Here is a 25,021-nt window from a genome sequence, read left to right on the forward strand (position 1 = left end):
TTGGCATGTGTCACTAATAAAACATAAAAAGATGATCTTTTATGAGGTAGCTTTGTCTACAATTTGAGGAAGAGAGATGGCTTTGAACCTCAGAAATTGTGTCTAAGCATCTGGCTCAAATATCCTTAACCAGCGGGCTTAAATCATCTAGCTTATTCAACTTGCTTTATTGCAAATGAGTTATCTGCTCCATGGTTGATATGCAGCTGTAAGCTCAATTTTGAGGTCCAGGTTGGTTCCCAGACATCACAAGGTTCAAAGTCTCAAACTATAATTATTAGATCACAGTAATTGGCTGTGAAAGAAAGAGGGCCTGAAGGGAGAAAAGAGCAAGTCTTCTATGACTGTAATATCAAAAGGCCTAACACCAGATGGACATTTGAAAGGATATAAATATTTAAATCTAGAAAGGTGATAAAATCCTGGGTTTATCTATAACAAGCCTAAATGAACACATTAAAACATTAAGAATACATGTGTGATTCTGATTCTGATATTCAATAAGTCAATTATTTATTTACCTCACATTTATTAAACATACAGATCATACAGTTAATACATTTTAGATTCTTGTCTTTGATTATTGGTCTTATGTTCTGTAAGTTTCTTAAAAGTTGGATTTATTCTGCTTGCATTATTTTCATGTCCAACACACACACAACAAAAATCATGCAGAGTAAATTTTCAACATGATATCTCTATTTTTTTCCTCATTTCATTGTTCCTTTAAAAAATAAGCTTATTTTCTTTAGGGAATTATGCCTAAAATATATTATCACCTTAAATAGGAAGTTGTTCAAAAATAGTATTCCAAATTATTATGATATAACTTGAAAAAGGCAACAAAGAAATATGATTGAAGAGTACCTTTCTGCAGCAGCAAAAATTAAAGTTTTGAGATCAAAACCCAAATATTCAAAAATATTACTGTATTCTTTTTTAAGTTGCATAATAATCAAATCTCCACCAAAGATGACTCCCTCTACTCCTGCCACTTAATGGACACATTTTGCTCAGGCACTTACCTTTCATCATGATTCTAAGGGAGTAAACCCATTTCTCATTCCAGGGCAAATGACATTATCAGTCCAAATCATGGGAGTTAAGAATTGGGTAAGTATCATCTAAGCTGACAAATTAAAGAGAAGCACATTTATTGGATATTAGAAGGAAAGGATTTCCTCTCTCCCTTCTATAGAATAACAAAGAACCCTGGCATATTTCAGCTCTGAGGGGAATCAGCTTAAGGCAAATGCTAAAAACATCCTGTCCCGGAAACATCTGTATTTTCTTGTATGATTCTCCTATAAATGAGGGACTCCTTCAGGGAGGCAGAGAGCTTGTTGATGCAGGAGGTGAGTCATCCCACTGCTTCAGTGAGCTGGCTTATGGAGCGTCCTGTAGGCATGCTGAGAGTGAGGGGGACCTTCAAGGGCTGGCATGCACTAGATCATCCTTGAGGTGCCAAAATGGAAACACATCATATGCAAAGTGTCCAGTCCTATTTAGTACCTGGATTATGATATTTAATTTGAAACATTCTGACTTATACTCACAGTGACCTCCAAACTCTGTCAGAGTTGCTATCCATTTTGATGTAAATTACCATGGGATTGAGTGAACCGCTGTTTCATTTTAATTCCGAGGAACATTTGATTTTGTCATTATTTACTGTTGTTTATTGACATATATTTCCACAGACCAAATCTTTCATTACATATATAGGTGAACATAGAATCATAATTGTCTAGTATAGAAAATAAACCTTCTTGTATCATCCTCAGCATTTAATTATGCAAAACTAGTGACAAACATCTTTAGAAAAAAATAATAAAATAGTCCTTCAGTATTAAAATTTCTTATTAAAAAGCATGACATCGAAGTTAAGAGCATGGCATATTAATGCATAGATGAGTCAGGCATGAATAAAATGAATCTAATCCCATCTCTTATAGTAAATCAAAATCTTTGAAACCTACAGTTTGTAATGGGTTAACTGAAAAATATGACATATTTAGTTTTTTCATTATTCTGTGGTTTCTGATCATGTAACTTTTTAAACAATGAATACTCAGGATATAAACAAGGTACTGCATACTTACCAGGTGATTTTTATGTCACTCTGCTGAATGCAGGATAAATATATTTGGGCTTTTTATTGCTTGAGTAGAAAGTGCTCATTACTTATTATGTTTATAATATAGAAAAATTAAAAAACAAAAAACAAAAAAAAAGCTTTTAAATGGCATACATCACACTGTTGTAGTGGTGGACTTCCTCAAGATGGTCTTCTGTGGTTTGGGTGCAGTGGGAGGAGGCACAGTTGCAGGTCTGAGGGGGGGGAAGCTGTTACTGTGGCTTATTCCCAGCCCCCCGTTTTCTAGTGGAAAAGGAGGGAGATGAGGGGGAAGTGGGTGGGGAGGGCCTTGGGGAGGAAGCTTTCCTGGTGGGTGGACGGGTTCGCTGTGTAAGAGGACCTCCCTGTTCTTTACGTGATACCTGGTGTCACAGTCAGGACAATAGCCATGGTACTGGACTTTTTCATTAAACCTTACTCGTTCCCGAGGCCCAGCTTGGGGGCACCTGTCTTTTTCGGGTCTGTGCATCAGAGGCTGCCCGGGAGCCTTGTCCACGTTACTGCTGGGTTTGCAGTAGATTTCTCCATTGGGGATTTTGGTCGGTGCCCCAGGGAAGCCTCCATTCCGCAGAAGGGTGCCATTGGTCTTTACCGGGTTGACAGTGGGCGCCGCTCGCTGGGGGTCTTCACACTTCACGGGTGTCAACCGTGGAGGAGGCGCTGGAGGGTTTGGCTTTCTCAGGACCGTGAGGATAGCAGATGGGTGGGCTGGGGGTTTAATGAGGGGGGCATTGGCCTGCACTTTGATCTTCTCTATGCTGGAGGCTGTCGTCCCGCTTGAGCTACTATTTAGGGTGTCCGTCTTGGAGCTGTCAGTCATCTCATCCTCCAGCTGTAGGTCAGAGGTCAGGGTATCAATCTGGTCAACCACCTGGTAAAAAGCACAAGGGAATCATGTTGAACAACCCCAAGCAAAATATACCACAAGTGTCTTCCTATTTCATAATCAGATATGGGAACAGGGACTAATACTGAATGGTGAATTCCATTGTTCTTAAGTTTTCATTCAACAAATTTACAGAGTATCTACCAGAACAGCACCAACCATTTGATGACATAATGATTTCACATGCCTAGAATATGTTATTTATGTATATGTTCTATCCCTGACTCTGCTGTATCCAAAGATAAAATCTAATACAGAAACGTAACTGATTTTTAAAATTGATTTACAATATTAGTTTCAGGTGTACAATACAGTGACTTGATATTTTTATAGGTTACCCTTCATTTAAATGTATTATAAAATATTGACGATATCCCCTGTGCTATACAGTATATCCTTGTAGCTTATTTATTTTGTATGTAGTAGTTGGTACCTCTTAATCACTTACTCCTATTTGCTCCTTCCCCACCCTTCTCCCCACTGGTTGTTAAACTGATTTTAAACAGGGGAGGGGGCTTTCCTTCTGACTTATCCTGTAGAAAGCATAGGAGAACATTAATCTCATGCTAAAATGAAACAAGGCCTGATAATCTGCAAAAATCAAAACTTTTCTAGAGATTATCAGAGAACTGAGATCACAAACTAACCAAATAAACCGAACTGTAAAGAGCTCCAAACCCTGTGAAGGTAGACAGGACACAAAGACTGTTCCATCTTTGGCCAATCACAGGGAAAAGATGTAGTGTACAAAAGTGAGTAAAGAAAACAGCTAAGACATTAAAGAGTAATTAAAGGCAGAGTGTGCTATCATGACAAGTTAGAAACCTGAAGACCCCAGACACAATGCAGCCTGTTCTCACTCGTGGCCCTTTTTCCATAGGCTTCTCTGAGGGCAGGCAGAGACTGCAAAGGGTCCCTCTTGGGCACAAAAACTCACCCATTTCCCAGACCCTTCTTTCTTACAAAACAGAAGCCTTCAGCACTAGGGGGATGGCAAGAAACCCTCTAACTTCTAAGACATAGGCAATGATCAGCTGCTTTGATCAGCTGCTTCGAGGCTGGAAGAAAGAGGTGTCTATGTCCTTGGAAAAGGAGGTGAAACATTCTCTTGGATCCAGGAACCTACACTACTTACGTCTGCTACCACGTGGAGGAGGGATCCAAGTCACAGTCACTCAGTATATGCCAAAGACACAAGACAGAACCAAGAAACCAAGTAAGACTGCAGGCCCATCACACCACAATGCAGGATCAACCCCAAGTGTAGGAGAGTGATTGTGAAGACAGGAAAACTGGGTGGCAGAGTTCCAGGCCATGCCTTTCTAAGGCAAGTTGGGCAGGACAATCAGAGAGTCAAGGAGTTAAGGAATCTAGCACCTCCTACAACCAGCTGGCTTAGACTCTCTTTGTTATTAAGTCATGGTCTGGGATAGCCTGTGGGAAACATAGTCTCAGCTCAAATGCTCAATTTCAGAGCCAAGAAGTTTGACCCTCTATCATTTACATGCTCTGAAGTCACAGATCTTAGAGACCATTCTCACAGCTGCCGTACATGTGCTATTATGTTTACATGATGAAGGAAACTACGGGTGACTTTAAAAATAATTTATTTTTAAATGGAATGAGTCCCTTCATCACATGTTTCCATATGTAGGCTGTTTCTTCTTCTCTTACTCAGGCTGAAGTGTGTTCAACTGTGAAGTTAGCCCTTTGACACAGATTGGGCTCAAAATGAAGACATCATGACCAACCAGAAGGTAGAGAGGACACGGAGAATTTACTTCTTCCACAGGTGAGTCTTATGTGATTGGTTAATACCAGTACCATGAGAGCTAGGCCTTCAATTTTAGCAGATTTTAGTTCCTGAATCCATTCACTTCTCTCCATCTTCCTTTCTCTGATCCCAATCTGAACCTTGCCTCCCCTCTCCGTTCTATAATCTCAGTGGTCTTTTAAAAAACTGAGTTGTATTTTTGTCATTCCCTGCTTAAAACTTTTAATACCTGCTCATTTCTTCTGTGATACATATCAATTTAACATGGTCTCCAGGGGCTTGTAAAGTCTCAGTGTTGTTCTGGTAATTGTTGAATAACTGGTTCTTAGGGATTTGAGTCCTGATTTAAAGAGTTTGCCAGTTTCCATGGTGTGGACTCATGCCATGGTTAACTTCAAGTGAGTAAGGCAGCATCACTGAACGTGAGACTGGGAAGAAACATGCATGGGTGTATCATTATAAAGAGCTTCCACCACACCAGCAGAATAGACATAAACTCAGGAGCACAAATACATATTAAAATGTTGTAAAATAATTAGGAATGACTAGAATCAGGCAAAAAACTTTTCTTTTTAATGTAATTTATTTAATATAGGTTTATATACTTCAGTTTTCAATAACTGTGAAGCAGTTATTTCACAACTGGCTCACAAGTTTTCTGAAAATAAAACAATTGGCCCTTTTTAACCAGTATGAGCACTCCTAACTACTTTCTATATGTTGTTGTTGTTGTTGTTGTTGTGTGTGTGTGTGTGTGTGTGTGTGTGTTAGCCATTCAGTCTTGTCTTGTCTGAGTCTTTGCAATCCCATGGACTATAGCCCACCAGGTTATTCTGTCCATGGAATTCACCAGGCAAGAATACTGGATTGGGCTGCCATTCCCTTCTTCAGGGGATCTTCTCCACCCAGGGATCAAACATGAGTCTCCGGAATTGCAGGCAGATTCTTTACCATTTGAGCCATCAGTTGTTGTTGAGTTGCTAAATTGCATCCGACTCTTTGTAGCTCCACAGACTACAGCATGCCAGGGTTTCCTGTTTTTTACTATCTCCTGGAGTTTTCACAAACTCATGTCTATTGAGTCAGTCATGCCATTCGACTATCTCATCCTCTGTTGCCCCCTTTCCTCTTACCCCCAGTCTTTATTAGCATCAGGGTGTTTTCCAATGAGTTGGCTCTTCATATCAGTTTGCCAAAGTATTAGAGCTTCATCTTCAGCATCAGTCCTTCCGATGAATAGTCAGGGTTGATTTCCTTTAGAATTGACTAATTTGATCTTCTTGCTGTCCAAGGGACTCTCAACAGTCTTCTCCAGCACCACAGTTTGAAAGCATCAATTCTTCGACTCTCAGCCTTGTTTATCGTTCAACTCTTACACCATACACAACTACTGGAAAAACCATAGCTTTGGCTATATGGACATTTGTTGGTAAAGTAATGTCTCTCTCTCTCTCTTTTTTCTTGTTTCTTCTCTTTAATTCACTGTCTAGGTTTGTCATAGCTTTTCTTCCAAGAAGCAAGTGTCTTTTAATTTCATGGCTACAGTCACCATCTGCAGTGATTTTTCAGCCCAAGAAAATAAAATGTATCACTGTTTCCACTTTTTCCCCATCTATTTGCCATGAAGTGATGTGAACAGATGCCATGATCTTAGGTTTTTAAATGTTGAGTTTTAAGCCAATTTTTTCACTCTCCTCTTTCACCTTCATCAAGAGGCTCTTTAGTTTCTCTTCACTTTCTGCAATTAGAGTGATTATCATCTGCACATCTGAGGTTGTTGATATTTCTCCTGGCAATCTTGATTCCAACTGTGATTTATTAAGCCCGGCATTTTTCATGATGTACTCTGTATATAGCTTACATAAGCAGGGTGACAATATACAGACTTGACGTACTCCTTTCCCTATTTGGAACCAGCCTATTGTTCCATGTCCAGATTTAACTGTTGTTTCTTGACCTGCATACAGATTTCTCAGGAGACAGGTCAGTGGTCTGGTATTCTCATCTCTTCAGGAATTTTCCACAGTTTCTTGTGATCCACACAGTCAAAGGCTTTAGAGTAGTCAATGAAACAGAAGTAGATTTTTTTTTTTAATTCCCTTGCATTTTCTATGATCCAACGGATGTTAGAATTTTATTTCTGTTTCCTCTGCCTTTTTGAAATCCAACTTGTACATCTGGAAGTTCTTGGTTCACATACTGTTGAAGCCTACCTTGGGGAATTTTTAGCATTACTTTGCTAGCATATGAAATGAGTGCAGTTGTGTGGTAATTTGAACATTCCTTAGCTTTGATAACCCGGGCTTCCCTGGTAGTTCAGAGGGTAAAGCGTCTGCCTGCAATGAGGGAGACCTGGGTTTGATCCCTGGGTTGGGAAAATCCCCTGGAGAAGGAAATGGCAACCCACTCCAGTATTCTTGCCTGGAGAACCCCATGGACAGAGGAGCCTGGTAGGCTACAGTCCATGGGGTGGCATAGAGTTGGACACGACTGAGCAATTTCACTTTCACTTTATTTTCAACTCTAATAATATTTCCTTTCTTTTCTCACACTTTTTCGTATTCTTTTAGATCCTCATAATTGCCAGTCTGCTTCCCACCCTAAGACATTTGAACATACTATTTTTTCTTGAAATGCTCTGACTTCTCCTCTTTGTCTAATTAACTCTTACTTTTTATTAAAATCTTAGCTCAGGAGTTAAACTTGTGAAGTAAAATTTTCCCCTTCTACTGGGATTTCTGTTATTGGTCTAGTTAATTTGTTAAATATTCACAAGAAAACATTTCATTCATTTGAAGTTATCACATACTTTTTATATTATATGTTTAGTAGTAGCTGAGCATTGGAATAATGTCTTCTCTCTAGATCTCAATCTCAGTGAGACTGAGGACCTTGCTGGTTTCTGCTCTTGGATCCTAAAGACCAAATATGTGAATGGTATACAAAAGGGACTCAACAAATACTTGTTGTATGAATTCATTGAGGTTGTTTCTTTGATTCAACTGTAAGCAAAAGCACTTCTTTTTCTATTTGATTTTTGAAGTGGTTACTTTAAATTCTAGAATAAAATCAGGGGAAAATGGCTTAGCTATAAATGATGCCCAGAGTTCAGTTCAGTTCAGTTGCTCAATCATGTCTGACTCTTTGCAACCCCTCATGGACTGCAGCATGCAGTCCCTTCCTTGTCCATCAAAAACTCCCAGAGCTTTCTCAAACTCATGTCCATTGAGTCGGTGATGCCATCCAACCATCTAATCCCTGTCATCCCCTTCTTCTCCTGCCCTCAATCTTTCCCAGCATCAGGGTTTTTTCCAATGAGTCAGTTCTTTGCATCAGGTGGCCAAAGTATTGGAGTTTCAGCTTCAGCATCAGTCCTTCCAATGAATATTCAGGATTGATTTCTTTTAGGATGGACTGGTTGGATCTCCTTGCAGTCCAAGGGACTCTCAAGAGTCTTCTCCAACGCCACAATTCAAAAGCACTAATTCTTCTTTATAGTCCAACTCTCACATCCATACATGACCACTGGAAAAACCATAGCTTTGATTAGATGGACTTTTGTTGGCAAAGTAATGTCTCTGCTTTTTAAATGATGCACAGAGTAGGTATCACATTCTCTAGCTCTTGGCCAGATATCATAGAAATTCAAGTGGAAGGATACCTAAATATCATGATAGATAGATGAACATCTTGGCTCATGTGTACTGTGTACTGTTTAACCCAGACTGGTTACCTACCTAAGCCTTTTTTTTTAATCTTCAGCAAAAGAGAGAAAGCTAGTCTACTGTGAGGAAAGGGAAAATGATTTTCAGAGATAAATAGACTGCCTGGGGCCCTGATGTTTCAGTAGTTGCTGACTGGTTTTGGTCTGTACAGTGCTATTTCCCAAATGCCTAAAAATGCCAATAGAACAACAAAAACCAGAAACAAGCAAAATAATGCCCTCATGGGACAGGGAATCTAGTGGAATGGCCTGACATCAATTAGGTCCTCAAACAAGTAACTGTAAAAGCACATCTGCCTCAGGTGCTTTGAAAGAGAAGTACAAGCTATTATAAGAGGAAAATAAAACCATGTGAGAAAGTGGGTGAAGCATTCCTGAAGGATGAGTTACAGTGAACTGGTAGAAGAGGAGTGATTCCAGAAGTCCATTTAGGAAAGCGCCTCATCAAGGTACTTGGAGAGAAGAGAACCCCTGAGCATCAGCAACTTGGAGTGGGCTCTTGGCTGAAGGACACTGAGACAGACAAGGCTGGAGAGCTGGGTGGCAGCTAGGCTGCAAGAGTCCTAGTTATGTTGTGATAAAGGACTGCATATTGTTAAAAGGGTTTCAGAAGTGAGAGAAGCAATATTCAAAGAGGCAATGAATTCAGTTTTTCAGAACTAATTAAAGAATATGCAGTCTCAAGCAGGAAAGCATAAGCAAACACACAACCAGAGATACTACAGTGAAAATACAGAACATTAGAAAGTAATGATTAAAGTTTTACAACAACAAAATAAACACCAAATATTTACACAATAACAAAATTTAGACAGGAGATTTTCACACAGGCAATGGAAGCCTCAATACAATTTAGAAATATGTTTCCTACTGAAAGAAAGAAATTGGATATGGAATATAGTGTAACTTTTCTGTGAAAGTGAGAGTGAAATAGACATAATCCATCAGAGATGAAAAATAATGAATGAAATAAAATTTAAAGCTCATGTATACACACACACACTGAAAAAATGGGATAAAAGTTATGAAGAAATAATTCACATACGGTAAGCTCCAAATTTTCAAAAATCATACACTCAGTCTCATGAGTAATCAAGCTAGTGCAAACTCAAGAAAAATGAGAAACTATTTATTTTAGTAGTTTTTATTTTAGAAAAACAAACTAGTCCAATGGTTCTATTTGATGATGAGGTGAATAAATGGGAACTTTGTATATTGCCAGTGGAAATGTAAATTCAGTGCATTGGGGAACTTTTTGACAATGTCTTATAAACTGGTTAAGGTTCATACTCTATGGTATAGATCTTCTAGGAACAAAGTCTGGACTATTCTGGAGAAATTCTAAGAGATGTGCACAGCGTTGAAAAAGCACAAGGATAGTTCTTATACATTATTTTTTCTTTTTTGGTTTGTTTTGCCATGGCAAAAAATTGGAAGCAACCTAAATATCTGTTAGTAAGTGATAAGGTAAGTAAATATAAACTAGTTCAAATGAATTAAATATAGCTATACGTATCAACAGTGATAAATCTCAAAAACCTTCAGTTGAGGGCAAATATGTTAAAAAAAATCCACTAAAAGTATAATACATACTGTTTATATGTAGAAGCACAGATATTTTAGTTTATACAACATGAAATATATGATATACATTAAGTTTAGGCAAGAAGGAAGAGGAAAGACTGTCAGGAGACAGCGACATAGATGAAATATTTTCTTTTAAAACTTCATATAAAGTAATTATGATAAAGTGTTAACATTTGTTAAGTTCAGGTAATATTTGATATAGTATTTATTTTATGTCATGTGTAAAATCTTTTATAATTGAAGATAAAATAAATATTTATCACTACTTAAATAAATTTAGGAAGAAATAGAAGTATTTCTACAGATGCATGTGGAGAACACATTGAAGCCTGCTGAAGTTTATTTACTTGGCGAGTTAGAGGATATTGCAGCCAAGTGAAAGATGAATAAATTAACCAGACAAGGAATACACTGTATCCTTATAATTACACTTCTATGTTTTGCTAACAGAATTTCAAAGTATCATATTGCAACTAAAGGAATTATAACCACAGGCATGATGGAATTAAGGGGAAAACAAAATAAAAAAAAAGGAGGACTAGAGAGACATGCTGCAGATATTGAGAGGTGAGAAGGCAGCATGACATCAATCAAAAATATAAGAACATCCACACCTAAACATCAGGAACAAAGGAGAAATGTGTATCTCAAACTTGAAACTGAGTCATCTGTCCAAGTGGAATCTATTTATGGGAGTGAAACAGCAAGACTTAAAGAAAGGATAATGCATTTAGTGATCCCAGAAAGTTTTCTCTCTTATTGGAAGATAAATATGAAGGTTATAAACTTGCTTAAAGATTCTTACTAAAATTTGAACCGTTTTTTGAGAGAAAAGGCAGTATATGATTTTGAAGGTGTTTTGTTGTTTTGCTTTTGTAATATTTATTTAAGCGGCAATTTATACCCTTTTCTCTGAAAGTAAATAAGATTTTAAAATAACAGGAATCATAATTCATCATTAAGCCTGATCAACAGAAAATAAGCTAAAATGACAATGCAATTTTTCTTCTTTTTATTTGGGGTCAATTGGGTTTGACAAATATTTATTGTACAAATATTATTAATCTGTTACTATATGAGACACTGAGGATTAAAAAATGAGGCTTCTAGTTTAATAGACACTGATCATATGGACTTAGTGCTTTCCTTTGCAAATCATATTCAAATGAGAGTAAAAACTAAAAACAGTAATAAATTCAGAAAATCTTCTCAAACTGTGGTCTAAGTGTGATCAGAGATTTTTATAAGTACATGAAAGCGAAAGCATTAGTCACTCAGTTGTGTCCAACTCTTTGTGATCCCATGGTAGCCCTCCAGACTCCTCTGTCCATGGGATTCTCCCAGCAAGAATACTGGAATGGACTGCCATTCCCTTCTCCAGGGATCTTCTCCACCCAGGGATTTAACCTGGGTCTCCAGCATAGCAGGCGGGTTCTGTACCATCTGAGCCACCAGGGAAGCGCATATGAATACTTGAGTGAATTAATAAAAAGGTGGTAAAAGCACTGATGGAGTCCCAGAAGGATTCCAAACTTGAAAATGCAATAGAGACAGTAGGAGCGAGAAATAACGCAAAATTTAGGGTGTGAAATTGTTGAGTGACTATCTTTCATAATGGAAAAATGTTTGTGTCAAATGGTGCAACAAGATTGGCAATGTGCTAATAGCTTACATCCTAAAGATAAACTGAAATTCTTGCTGTAAAGAAACTGAACAATGTCTCTGGATAAGAAGGCCCAAAATGTGGTTGGTAGCATCTTAAAACAAAGCTCGTCTCCTCTATTATTATCACAATAATAATATTGAGTTCTTCCATTGGGAAGGTGGTAGAAATTAGGCAAGAGCAGCTAGCTTGTCTTCTAAAGTACTGCATGCCCATCTGACATATTCACAATCTTCAGTCAGCATCCTGCCTTTTCCTGCATGTAGGAGAGGCTGATAAAACATCTTAATAATGCCAACATCACAAAATAGAAGGACGAAGATGAATGAACAGATCAATATTAAGATAAAGTGATAAAGTGGCCGTTATTAGTTAATTAAGAGAACTTTGTAGTAATTTTAATTAATGTACTAGGAGAAGTTTGAAAATACATTGCGGCTATAAAATAATACAATGTTATAAAAGAAGAGACATAAAATAAGACACATTTGAAGTATAAAATATAAATACAAATGTAAAGAGATATTTTCAAGAAAATCTAAAAGAATCTAAGAAATATTCCTAATCATAAATCAAAAATATTTTAAGGAAAATGTAAGAAAAGATTTAAAGGCATGGAACACAAGAAAATCAATGCTGCAACTTCAACGCCTGAGAAGTTCTAGTAAAAAAGGGGGGAAAAGAGAAAAAAAATGTGGGATTGCAATAATTAAAAAAAAAATAAAGGGAAAATTTCACAGTTGACAATACTAGGAGCTTCAGATAGAAAGAGTCAATTGAGTGCTAATCAGGATGAATGAAAAAGAAAACAAAGTCAATCACTTACCAAATAAACACAGAAAACCCAGAAAGAGGTGATAATTAAATAATCATCACAGTGTCTTCTGGATGAGTGGAGGATGAAAGACATTTTACCAGTAACCTCCAAAGGTCTGCAGCAAAAATAATTTTAACCCTGATTCTATAGTAACTAAATCAACAACTTATTATAATGAAAAATTAAAATGTTCAGGTATTAGGACAATTTACTTCTCTTGTGTCTGTGCTTTAAAAGTTAAGGATATTCTATAGCTCAGTAAAATGGAATCCAAGAAAGGAGGAAAGCACAGGATGCAAGAAACATAATTAACACAGAAGTGTGAAAACAAATACAAAAAATTCTAGAATGATAACTGTACTAGAGTCCCCAAAGTGATTATTCTAAGCTAAAAAGGGAAATCAGAAGCCTTCAAGAAAAAATAATGAATTACATTCAACGGCCATATTACTGAAAAGCTGTCAGCACATTCAGTTAGGTTCAGTTCAGGTCAGTCACTCAGTTGTCTCCGACTCTTTGTGACCCCATGAATTGCAGCACGCCCGGCCTCCCTGTCCATCACCAACTCCTGGGGTTTACTCAAACTCATATCCATCAAGTCGGTGACGCCATCCAGCCATCTCATCCTCTGTCGTCCCCTTCTCCTCCTGCACCCAATCCCTCCCAGCATCAGGGTCTTTTCCAATGAGTCAGCTCTTCGCATGAGGTGGCCAAAGTATTGGAGTTTCAGCTTCAGCATCAGTCCTTCCAATGAACACCCAAGACTGATCTCCTTTAGGATGGACTGGTTGGATCTCCTTGCAGTCCAAGGGACTCTCAAGAGTCTTCTCCAACACCATAGTTCAAAAGCATCAATTCTTCGGAGCTCAGCCTTCTTCACAGTCCAACTCTCACATCCATACATGACCACTGGAAAAACCATAGCCTTGACTAGACGGACCTTTGTTGGCAAAGTAACATCTCTGCTTTTTAATATGCTATCTAGGTTGGTCATAACTTTCCTTCCAAGGAGTAAGCGTCTTTTAATTTCATGGCTGCAGTCACCATCTGCAGTGATTTTGGAGCCTGAAAAAATAAAGTCTGACACTGTTTCCACTGTGATAGGGAAAAGAAAACTATTGCAGTGAGTGATGAGTATAATGTGTGTAAAAAGAGAAACCATTTGAAACTTGAGTTCTCTTTTGAAAGGTTCAGGTTTAGAAATATAGGTGTAAATTTATTCCTTTGTGAGTTCATTAGCAGTGTTTCATTCTACTTTTATTATTGAGATGCTGGTTACTGAATGAAAGGAATGTTTCTTTGTGAATATTTAGCAAATATTTTGTGGCACTATCCAAAAAATGCATTAAGTTAGCTCCTTGACAGAGGATGCACATGGACATACATATTTCAGTAGGTTAATTTCTTTTTAAGTCAAATTGTTTTATAGCCATGGAATGAACAGTATGTAGAAAGTCCAGGTCTAAATATAAAACTCTAGATATGATTTATCCAAAAATGTTAATGGGTCTTGGCAGCCTTGGAAAATTACACAGGTATCAGTTTATCACAAATAACAGTTTATGTTATTTAAAGCACTTGATCCAAAATTAGTAACTACAATTTGCAAAATGAAGATGTTTAATTTTTTTAGCTTATAATACAATAGTACCTGGTTTCATTTAAATCATTTCCTCATAGAACTGCAAGCATTTTTGAGGGGCTGTTGGAGGAAGTAGAAATCCCCCAAATTATCACACACAGTTTCTAAATTTCATATACCCACATGCTTACTGTTTAGAATAAAGAAACATAAGACAACTGAGAACCAAGGAATTAAGTGCTATTAATGCACAGCTCAGCTCTAATGTACTAGCTATAATGATCACTTCATGTAAGTCTCACGTTTACTTGCCTGTTAAGTTTTAGTGAGTATTTACAACTTTTCTTTCCTTTGTAACAAATATTACCCACAGATTATGACAGTTGAAACACATTGCTAACTTTAATTTCTGTTTTCATAAAATACCTTGTTATTTTAACAGGCAATATGCTTGTACTAAGGTTTCTTGTAAAATGTGGAAAAGGAAACATCCCTCATCACAATTGCTTCAGCAGCTTAATAGATGTAAAAGACTCATCCTCTTGCCTTTTGTGAGTACACACATCAAAATGATTCCATTATGTTAATAATGTAAAGGAGGAAGCTGTAACTCATGATAATGGACCTGTAAACTTAGCACATGCTTATAGCTCTCAATCTCTAATAACTTTCTGTATTTGTAAAAGTGCAAATGAATAAACTCAGATTGTGCGTTACATTCCTTACTGATGATAAACTAGCTCAATAAAAAGTATTCTGTAAGCATCTTGAGTAAAGTTGTAAGAATAAAATTCTTCTCTATCCAACCCATTGTCTCTTTCATTTAATCCAGTTTTTGCATTGCAGCCAGACAGCGCTTTCCTTAAATCTGTACATATAACATAAATGATTAAGCCTTAAGTGGTTTCTTATTGCTCTTTGGATAAAGACTAAATACTTAATAAAAACATGATCTGGGTCCTGTTTTGTACATCAGCCTGCCCCATGCCCCTGCTTTTTCTATTTCGTTCTGTGCTTAGAAGATGCTAAGCTGGATCTTTGAATAAGTCATCCTCCACCAAGACATGGTTATTCTTCACTGTCTGTACAAAACACACACACTCATAGGCACACATATTCATTTCCTTATCCTTCAAAAATTAACCCTTATTTCTCCTCTTCAAGGAAAGCTTCCAGATAGCCCTGAAGTCCTGCAACACAGCCTAGAGATCCTGCATCTGTGCTTCACAGTATGAAATGCACTAACAAAGTGATGGATCATGTAAATAGCTCTTTAATGCCTTTCTCCATGGTGAAAATGTAAGGACCCAGAGGGCAGAGCATCCTGTGCCATTATGCCTAAAACAAAATATGTATTAAATGAAAAAATCATAACATAAAAAAGTAAAGCAAAGATACTATAACAAAATACTTTTACATTAGGTTGCTATTGCTTATGGTTTGATGTGTATTTGTAAACTTTTGAGGTGATTGATTCAGGTTGGAAATAAACTAAGTTCATGAGACTGCTTTTTTTTAAAATTTCTTTCTTTTTTCCATTTAATTAGTTGGAGGCTAATTACTTTTCAATATTGTAGTGGTTTTTGCCATACATTGACATGAATCAACCATGGATTTACATGTATTTCCCCATCCCGATCCCCCCTCCCACCTCCCTCTCCACCCGATCCCTCTGGGTCTTCCCAGTGCACCAGGCCCGAGCACTTGTCTCAGGCATCCAACCTGGGCTGGTGATCTGTTTCACCCTTGATAGTATACTTGTTTTGATGCTGTTCTCTCTAAACATCCCACCCTTGCCTTCTCCCACAGAGTCCAAAATTCTGTTCTGTACATCTGTGTCTCCTTTTCTGTTTTGCATATAGGGTTATCATTACCATCTTTCTAAGTTCCATATATGTGCGTTAGTATACTGTATTGGTTTTTACCTTTCTAGCTTACTTCACTCTGTATAATGGGCTCCAGCTTCATCCATCTCATTAGAACTGATTCAAATGAATTCTTTTTAATGGCTGAGTAATATTCCATGGTACATATGTACCACAGCTTCCTTATCCATTTGTCTACTGATGATCTATTTCTTATCTTAAAAATATAAGGTATTTTCTATTAGAGGAAAGAACCTGCAATGATATATTAAAGTACATTTGCAAGATTACTAAAAGATATCATTTACCAATATCAGTATTAAAATATTTATATACACATTAAAATGAAACTTTAACATATGTTTTTACTTCTTATCAGACACTGAATTTACTATATAACATAAGGGGAAAGAAAGTTTGTAACTTAGACTAATATTTGTCCACGTTATCTTAGAATCTATATGAATATTAAATTACTTGTCAAAAATTCATCAGAAAAAATCTATTACTCCTTTCTTGATATCTCAAACACATAATTACAGAAATGATAGCATTTATTGAACTTTCAATATTACTAGAAATGCTGATATTGATAACATAGCTGGATTTGAAGGTACGACACTTGGACATAATTACAATTTGGGCTCTCATTAGCTGTATGATGGTAAAACTGGGTCTCCCTTCCTAATATTAGTTCTCCCACATTGTTAATTAAAAGAAAAAAGATGAAAGAAAGAAAAATTGTCTGTGGTATCTGTGTACCTGTAAGAGTATGATTACATATAAAATGTTTTGAGAGGAGAGAGGAAGAACAGTTAATTCTGCCAGAGAGAGAGAAACAAGGCCAGAAATAGGAGTATTAAGCTTCCTTGGTGGCTTAGCTGGTAAAGAATCTGCCTGCAATGCGGGAGACCTGGGTTTGATCCCTGGAGAAGGGAATGGCTACCCACTTGCCTGGAGTAGTCTTGCCTGGAGAATTCTATGGACAGAGGAGCCTGGCGGGCTACAGGCCATGGGGTCCCAAAGAGTCAGACACTGCTGAGCAACTAACATACTTTGGAAGGATCAGGTAGAAGAAAAGTGGAAGATAATTCCAGGCACAATAAAATTCAAAGTTAAGGAAGTGAAGTCTCTCTCAGCCGTGGCTGACTCTTTACGACCCCATGCACTGTAGCCTACCAGGCTCCTCCGTCCACGGAATTTTCCAGGCAAGAGTACTGGAGTGGGTTGCATTTCCTTCTCCAGAGGATCTTCCCAACCGAAGAATCGAAACTGGGTCTCCTGTATTGCGGGCAGACGCTTTACCATCTGAGCTACCAGGGAAACCCTAAAACGTAAAGGAAAGGAGGTTTGAAAATCAACTGAGATTTCCAGTAGAAAGCTGTCCAATGTGGTAGACCAGAAGGGGTGTGGTTTCTGCATGTGTGTTGTGTGTGTGTGTGTGTGTGTGTTCACACACACTTGAGGGCATGTTTAATAGATGAAGAGACAAACTAGGAAAAGCAGAAAGTGTATAGAGACAGAAAAAAATGGGATGCAGGTGAGGAAGTGCTGCAAACCAAAGCGTCTTCAACACCATGTTAAATGTTATAAATTGGCCTTTACTTGAAAGTTAAAGGCAAAGTTGAAACACAAAAGTGATGTGAGCAACTATGATTGTATAGAGCCTTGAGGGAGTGGAAAGACAGTGCCATAAAACAAGTCATTAAAAATGATTATTCTTGTCATAAGTAAACCTAGGGAAAATTATTGAAAATGATGCAAATGGGAAGGTTACATGACATTATTTTTGCATTAGTGAAAAAACATCTGAAAATCTCTAAAGCCCATCTTTAGAATGTCTTTCCCAATTTGAAAATATCCAGTCTAGCTCAATTATTGTGAAGGCGTGTGGGGCATTATCCTTGGTTTAATAAAGGTATGAAAGCATTATGATATCCCCCCCTGTGCCTGAGTTCTACTCCATTCTTAATGGAGTAAGGGAGTTTCGTTTTAAAATATAACAACTTCGTGTCTGATTTAATGAGCCAGAATACATGAGATGAAAGAGAGGGGATTTAAAATTTGGAATTCTTTTATAATAGGCTTCTCAAGCATCTATCTTCATTGTCACAGGCCTCGAGAGATATTTTATAAAAAATAATTTAACATAATTTGAAAAACAACAAAAAATCTTACCGCAGAGAGTCAACAGCCATTTAAATCTGCTAGGACTTTGAAAATTGATCTTTCACAGCTGTCATTTTGTTGAAAAATATGTGAAAGACTTCAGCATGGATTTTTTTTTTACAAGAATGGAGTATTCATAACAAAAACTATTCCTACTGTTTAGTACTAAAAAAAAGATATGCAAAGGTACTATAAATACACATGTTCTATATAGGTATTAAAATTAATGAAATGTATAATATTTTTCTAATACTTTTAAGATGTTAAGGCAATGAACATATGAAAACTTACCCCATCTGTGAGTTTGAACTATTGACTACTTTTCACTTATTAAATTATAAAACAGTACCTTACCAATATACCTTAAATATTATATTTTGTGTACAGTCAGGATAAGATTCTTGCATACTTTATATACTATAACCACATTTAAATTTTTGCTTTTAACCAGGTAAACTTTGGTTGCCACATAAACTTTACTGTTTATCTTAACAATTATATTTTCATTGGTTAAAAAGATATATATATATATATATGTATATATGAACTGATGTGAAGAGCTGACTCAAATATTTAATACCCTGATGATGCTGGGAAAGATTGAGGGCAGGAGGAGAAGGGGATAAAAGAGGATGAGATGGTTGGATGGCATCACTGACTCAATGGACATGGGTTTGGGTGGACTCCGGGAGTTGGTGATGGACAGGGAGGCCTAGAATGCTGAGGTTCATGGGGATGCAGAGTCGGACACAACTGAGCGACTGAACTGATACTGATTATATATGAAAGCACTCTAGTGGCCAATATTATAGATAGTTCTACTGTAACTTGGGCTTCCCAGGTGGTGCTAGTAGTAAAGAACTTGCCTGCCAATGCAGGAGAAGCAAGAGACTCGAGGTTCGATCCCCGGGTCAGGAAGATCCCTTGGAAGAGGGCATGGCATTCACTCCAGAATTCTTGCCTGGAGAATTCCATGGACAGAGGAGCCTGGTGGGCCACAGTCCATGGGATTGCAGAGTCAGACGTGACTGACTGACCAGCACACACACACTACTCTACTTGGTCAAATTCTCTATTGTTTGAAAAACAGGGAGACTTCCCTGGGAGTGCAGTGGTTGGGACTCTAAGCTTCCAATGCAGGGGGCACAGGTTCGGTGCCTGGTCAGGGACCTAGTGTCCTTCATACCATGTGGCATGGCCAATAAACAAATAAATAAAAATTATTAGCCTATTTGTTACATTGCTAATCTAAAACCCAGGAATACTGTTTCTTCTTTCAAAACTACATTTTCTTTTTTACCAGGGTCTAAATTAATGAAAAGGTGGAATAATTGTGCTACTTAACATCATTAAGAATGGAATTTTTAAAAATATGCCATATAATACAAAATTATGAGGCAGTGTGAATAAAATGTGCTGAAATTTCAAAGTTTAACTAGCAGAAAAAATTAGATTTTGCATATGGATTTAGAACACATATAATCTAAGAATTAGAGGATGATGACTAAATATTCCAGGTAATTTGTAGTATCTAGCCATTTAGACATTTTTTTTTCCAGAAGGCTGGTGTTAACCATATGTTTACATAATAATAATGTGAATAATACATTTACAATAAATAATGATGTAAAATAATTATGTTTACATAATAATGATGAGGAATGCTTTAAAGCAATGTAGCATTTTCAGATATACCACAAAAACAGAGTTGTCAAATTTAACTGAGGAAGGCATGTGGGTACACTGCAATAAAGAAGGGAATTATGGTGGACAGTAGAAGACATGATTGTCTAAAGGGAACACAAAGCGGGCACTGTCTTGACCTTTTTGAAAGATTTCAAGAGAGGAGAGAAGACTGACTTGTATATAAAGTTTACAGACTTTTCAAACATACACACACCAAGATCATACAAACCAAATCTGTACACAGGGGTTAACCAGCTTATACCACACCATTTTGAGAGCCCCGGCACAAGAGACTCTATGTCATTATACCAGTCCAATTTAGACTAGTCTCTTTTTGCACCTTTGAGAAAACCTTTAGACAAATGGTTTTGAAAATGAATATACGTGAATTAGCCTTAAGCAATAAATGAGGGCATCTTACTTGCTGCAGGGTCAGTTTAGCTCTTAAAGCATTCTTTTAACCTTTCATTGCCTCATTACATGTAGAAAGAAGTGCCCACTGAGTTATTCTTCCCAGTACCAAGCAGATCTTATGGAAGACAAGGACTTGTCTAGCTGTCGATAACATTTGTTAGTTTTAATGCATGCTTCACTAGTTGTTAATTTTTTTAAAGTAAATCAAGTCCCCAACTTCAATGTTTATTATTACTAAACAAAATTCAACTGTAGTCCACCTCAGAAGATGTAGCAACATGAGGTTGTCATTGCATGTTACCAAAGGACTTTTTATTACAAGCTGTTTCATAGCATTGCTCAGCAAATAGTGCCAATACACAGATAGCTCACTTAGAGTCAGTGGTCAAAAATAATACAGTAATAATCCAGCTCTCTAAAATATAAGGGGAGTACTCTACAAAGATGTCAATGTGTATATTAGAGAGCTAAGAGTATTTTAGAATCTCCTTCCTCATTAACAAATAAAAGGGAAAACAGTAAAAATCCTTAATTTCATAAACAAAATAAATAAATATGTAAATAAAGAGGAATAAGTCACAGTCTTAAATTTGAAACACTGTAAGCAAAAGAAATATAATTTAACTCAAGTCAGTACAGATCTTTAAGCTGGTCGTAGTACCTCAGGATGGTACCAGTGAAGTTGACAATAGTCTTCAAGTTTTCAAATTTGTGTCAAATATGAAAAAAATAGATGTGGACTCTGAGTGGGCAGAACTGTAGAAGAGAGGATAGTGAAACAATTAAGTAAGCAAGGGGCTGAACTGTAGGAATAATACAACAAAAAAGGGCCAATGCAAAAGCCTTGAAAGAAGCAGTAGTATGAAGCAGAAGACGACATTTACCTGTTCTAAAAAGGGAGAGCAACAATTGCAGGATCCCTCTTCACCCTTCTCCTGCCCCCACTGCCCTGGCCCTCAAGCTATAGAACTGCAATTAGAACATGAAATAAGCTCAGCTTCACACTGGGGCTTGCTTGGGAAGATAAGTCAGACTTAAGACATGCTAGGAATAGTTAGGAAAAGTCACCCATACTACTTGAGGCCCAATGGAAGCTCAAAGCAGAGCTACTTAGTTAAACAAGACAAAAAGAACTGGCATGGTGATTCTATAAGCACAATTGTGGCAAGAAAAGAAAAGAATCAAAAGAGTACATTATGCAAAAGACAGGTAAAGAAACTCATTTTGAAAGAAACTTGCCCTGAGTGCTTTCTGTGCTAAAGAAACACTCAGTGAAATAAACAAACAACAAAAGAATAAAACAGAAAAGGAATTGAAGACCCAAAGAAACATGGTGCATTTCCAAACACAACCATTACCAAACTCATAAGTGAAATGCAAACAGCAAGCTAGAAAACAGACATGACTGCAATGCAATTACTGACAAAAAGGGAAAGCTTGACATGATCTCTGTGACTGCAGAAAGGAAAACCTGGAGTTTCAAATAGGCTTGTTTGGAATATTTTCAGCATCTGGGGTAAAACTAAAATACCATACAATGAAATATTAAATAATTATAATTTCAAGCTAATAAACTATTTTTAAATGTTTACAGAATTTCTGGACAACTCAGCATCCACGTCAGAGGAAGGCAGAGAAGGTGGACAAGCTCCAGCCCCCAGCCTCTAACCCGGGCCCATCACTGTCTTTTTCCCACCCTAGTGTTCCTTACACCTTGAGTACCTCAAATACATATGTGTGCATACCCCAGGCCACACTTCCAAACTCTGTCTAGTCTCTACAAATAGTCAGTATTTTACCAATATTTATTTAAATATTTAAATAATATTTATTAAAGATAAGTAAGTCTGTGTGTGATTAGTCACTCAGTAGTGTCTGACTCTCTTTGCGACCTCATGGGCTGTATGTAGCCTGCCATGCTCCTCTGTCCATGGGATTCTCCAGGCAAGAATACTGAAGTGGGTTGCCATCCCCTCCTCCAGGGAATATTCCCAATCCAGAGATTGAACCCAGGTCTCCCGCTTTGCAGGTGGATTCTTTACCATCTGAGCCGCCAGGGAAGTCCAAGAATACTGGTGTGGGTAGCCTATCCCTTCTCCAGGGAATCTTCCTGACCCAGGGATCAAACCGGGGTCTCCTGCATTACAGGCGGATTCTTCACCAGCTGAGCTATCAGGGGAGCCCCAAATAAGTCTAAAGATAAATATATCAGTGGTGTGGTCTATATTCAGAAAGCTATAGGAAGCTACCACACTCCTTGAAATGTGTTTGGAGCTCATGGTAGAGGAATTCCAGAATCTAGGGTGCTGCAGTATGTTCCACATGGGAAATATGGACTCTGCACATGGCTGCCTGGTCTCCTGCAGCAGATAGTGGAGGGTGGGGTTGGGGAGCTCTAATGTACGGAGTTCAAGGAAGGAGTCTGTCTTGCTCAGATCTAAAGATAGTGTTGACTGCAGAAATTAGAAAATAACAGTAACTGCAAAGGAAATTCAAAGTTGATACGTGGCACAGAGAATATTGGTTTTCCTAGGAAGTAAACATTATTATGGAACAGAAGGAATAACACACTCAAAATGTTTAATTTCTCTGAAAGGAAGAAACTACCAAGTTTGGGTGTTAAACTATGCAATATGCTTCAGTGAAATCTGTTGGTGAATGATTACCACTAAGGAATATCCAGCATTTTAAGGCTAGACATCAAGGAGAAGTTGCAAGTTAAATGCAAGGAAGAAAAATCTGGTATCAGAAAAGTCTGGTATCAGCCTTTACCAGGGCAACATCAAACAGAAGAGGGAAAAGCAGTATATACAAAGTTCTGAGGGAAAGAGTGAGCCAAGAACGTCATTCTCAGCCAAGTTGCTATGCAAGTATAAAGATAACAGACAAAACAACCTCATATCTCAAGTGCCCAAAATAGATAGCAAACACCAAAATTCACCAGTCCAAAAGATGGAGGGGAAGGCTGTGATGAAAGTGAAAGCCTTAGTTGCTCAGTCCTTTCCAACTCTTTGCGACCCCATGGACTGCAGCCCGCCAGGCTCCTGTGTCCATGAAATTTCCCAGGCATGAATACTGGAGTGGGTTGCCATGCCCTCCTCCAGGAGATCTTCCCAACTCAGGGATCAAACCCGGGTCTTCTGTATTGCAGGCAGATTTTTTACTGCCTGAGCCACCAGGGATTAGCGCAGTATTCCATGGCCAGGTCCACACATTTTGAAGGACAAAAGTACATTCAGTTCAGTTCAGTTCAGTCACTCAGTTATGTCCGACTCTTTGAGACCCCATGGACTGCAGCACGCCAGGCTTCCCTGTCCATCACCTATTCCCGGAGCTTACTCAAAATCATGTCTATCTAGTCGGTGATGCCATCCAACCATCTCTTTCTCTGTCGTCATTATCAGAATATTTAAAAAAAAATTTTTAAGTACATTACCAGAATATTAAAAAAAAAGTCCTTCAATATAGAGACAATGGACAGAGATTCTCAAGAATATAAGAACACACAGATTACAAGATCTCTTGAATACAACTTTGAAAACAAACACAAATAAAACAACCAAAAATTTACTTGACACTATACTTGACAGCATGGGCTCATACCAAACATGGAAAAGTATTTCAAATCCAGTTTTCCTTTTTACATTTCATAGTCATTAAATGATAAAATCAAAATTTAAAATAAATCACAAGTTATACAATTTATGTAAATTCTAAAAACACATTTAGACTACATATTATCATGAGTACTGATGCTGTTAAAGTTCAAAAGCATGTGTAGAGAGGACAAGCAACAGCTTCAGGAGGAAGGAGGAGATTGGATTGGGAGTTAAGGACTCAGAAGTTTGGGTGTATCTGTGTATTTTAAATAGGAAAAAAAATAGTTCCTAGGCAAACATGACAAACAGGATAAATCTGAATCTTTTAAACCAGGTGCTTATTTTTTTTTATTTTTTATACTTTTCTTTCTATATGCTTAATACATTAATAATTAAAAATATTTAAAACTGCAAAGCCTGCAAAATGTAATAGTGTGCTTTACCATGTAGGAGTTTGAACATTTTAACTATATTTCAAGTGATGTCATCAAAATTCAGATTCTCTATTAAGAAAACAAACAAGAAGACCCCTGTGGCAAACTTCTTCTGCAGTGATGTCTCTCAGTGAAAAGAAATTAGTCACAAAATATGTTTCCACTGATATCAGGTGACTTAAAATATACTGATAACAATGAAAACTGTTCATAAGAAATGTGATCTCAAGTTTAAAAATAACTAAAAAATATATATTTGGGGACCAAAAGATAGAAAGCTCACAGGTTCACTGTAAAATTCTTGCTTTGTCTACAAGGATGACATATATTTATATTGTCCTTAAACTAACTTCGTTACATCAGGATGAGTTTAGTAATGAAGCTCACATGTAGAGTTCTTTGCCCTTCTTATGAGGGAGGGATCTCAAATTCATTCATGGTCGGTTCTAGGTGTAACAAGGGTATCTCCCTGCCTCCACTGTGTGAAGCTAAGTTGGCAACCCTGACACTCTGGACTAACCCATGTTTTCAGACTATAGTATGTCATTAAATGTTTAACAAGCAGCTCTCCAGGGGAGGGAAAGCCTCTGATTTGTGTCATTTACCAATTTCTATGGTGTAAATACTCCCAACAGGGCTAATTTCAAGCTACCAATACAATATCATTGAACAGAGAAGGTGTGG

At 37.4% G+C, this 25,021-nt stretch overlaps 1 protein-coding gene across 6 annotated transcripts in view; it reads right to left on the reverse strand.

Moving 5' to 3' along the window:
- PRR16 (proline rich 16) overlaps positions 1-25,021 on the reverse strand; it is a 275,650-nt gene that overhangs the window by 107,946 nt on the left and 142,683 nt on the right. For 5 of the 6 annotated variants that reach the window (XM_020883793.2, XM_020883795.2, XM_070465124.1 and 2 more), the window contains one exon: positions 480-3,008. In XM_020883793.2, coding sequence (XP_020739452.2) covers positions 2,253-3,008 — 756 coding nt within the window. In that variant the 3' untranslated portion in view covers positions 480-2,252. Of the gene's footprint in view, positions 1-479; positions 3,009-25,021 lie in introns of those variants that run through there. The other variant, XR_011486802.1, reaches the window with a different exon arrangement.

Source organism: Odocoileus virginianus, chromosome 3, assembly GCF_023699985.2.
Source record: "Odocoileus virginianus isolate 20LAN1187 ecotype Illinois chromosome 3, Ovbor_1.2, whole genome shotgun sequence".
NCBI classification, from domain to species: Eukaryota; Metazoa; Chordata; class Mammalia; order Artiodactyla; family Cervidae; genus Odocoileus; species Odocoileus virginianus.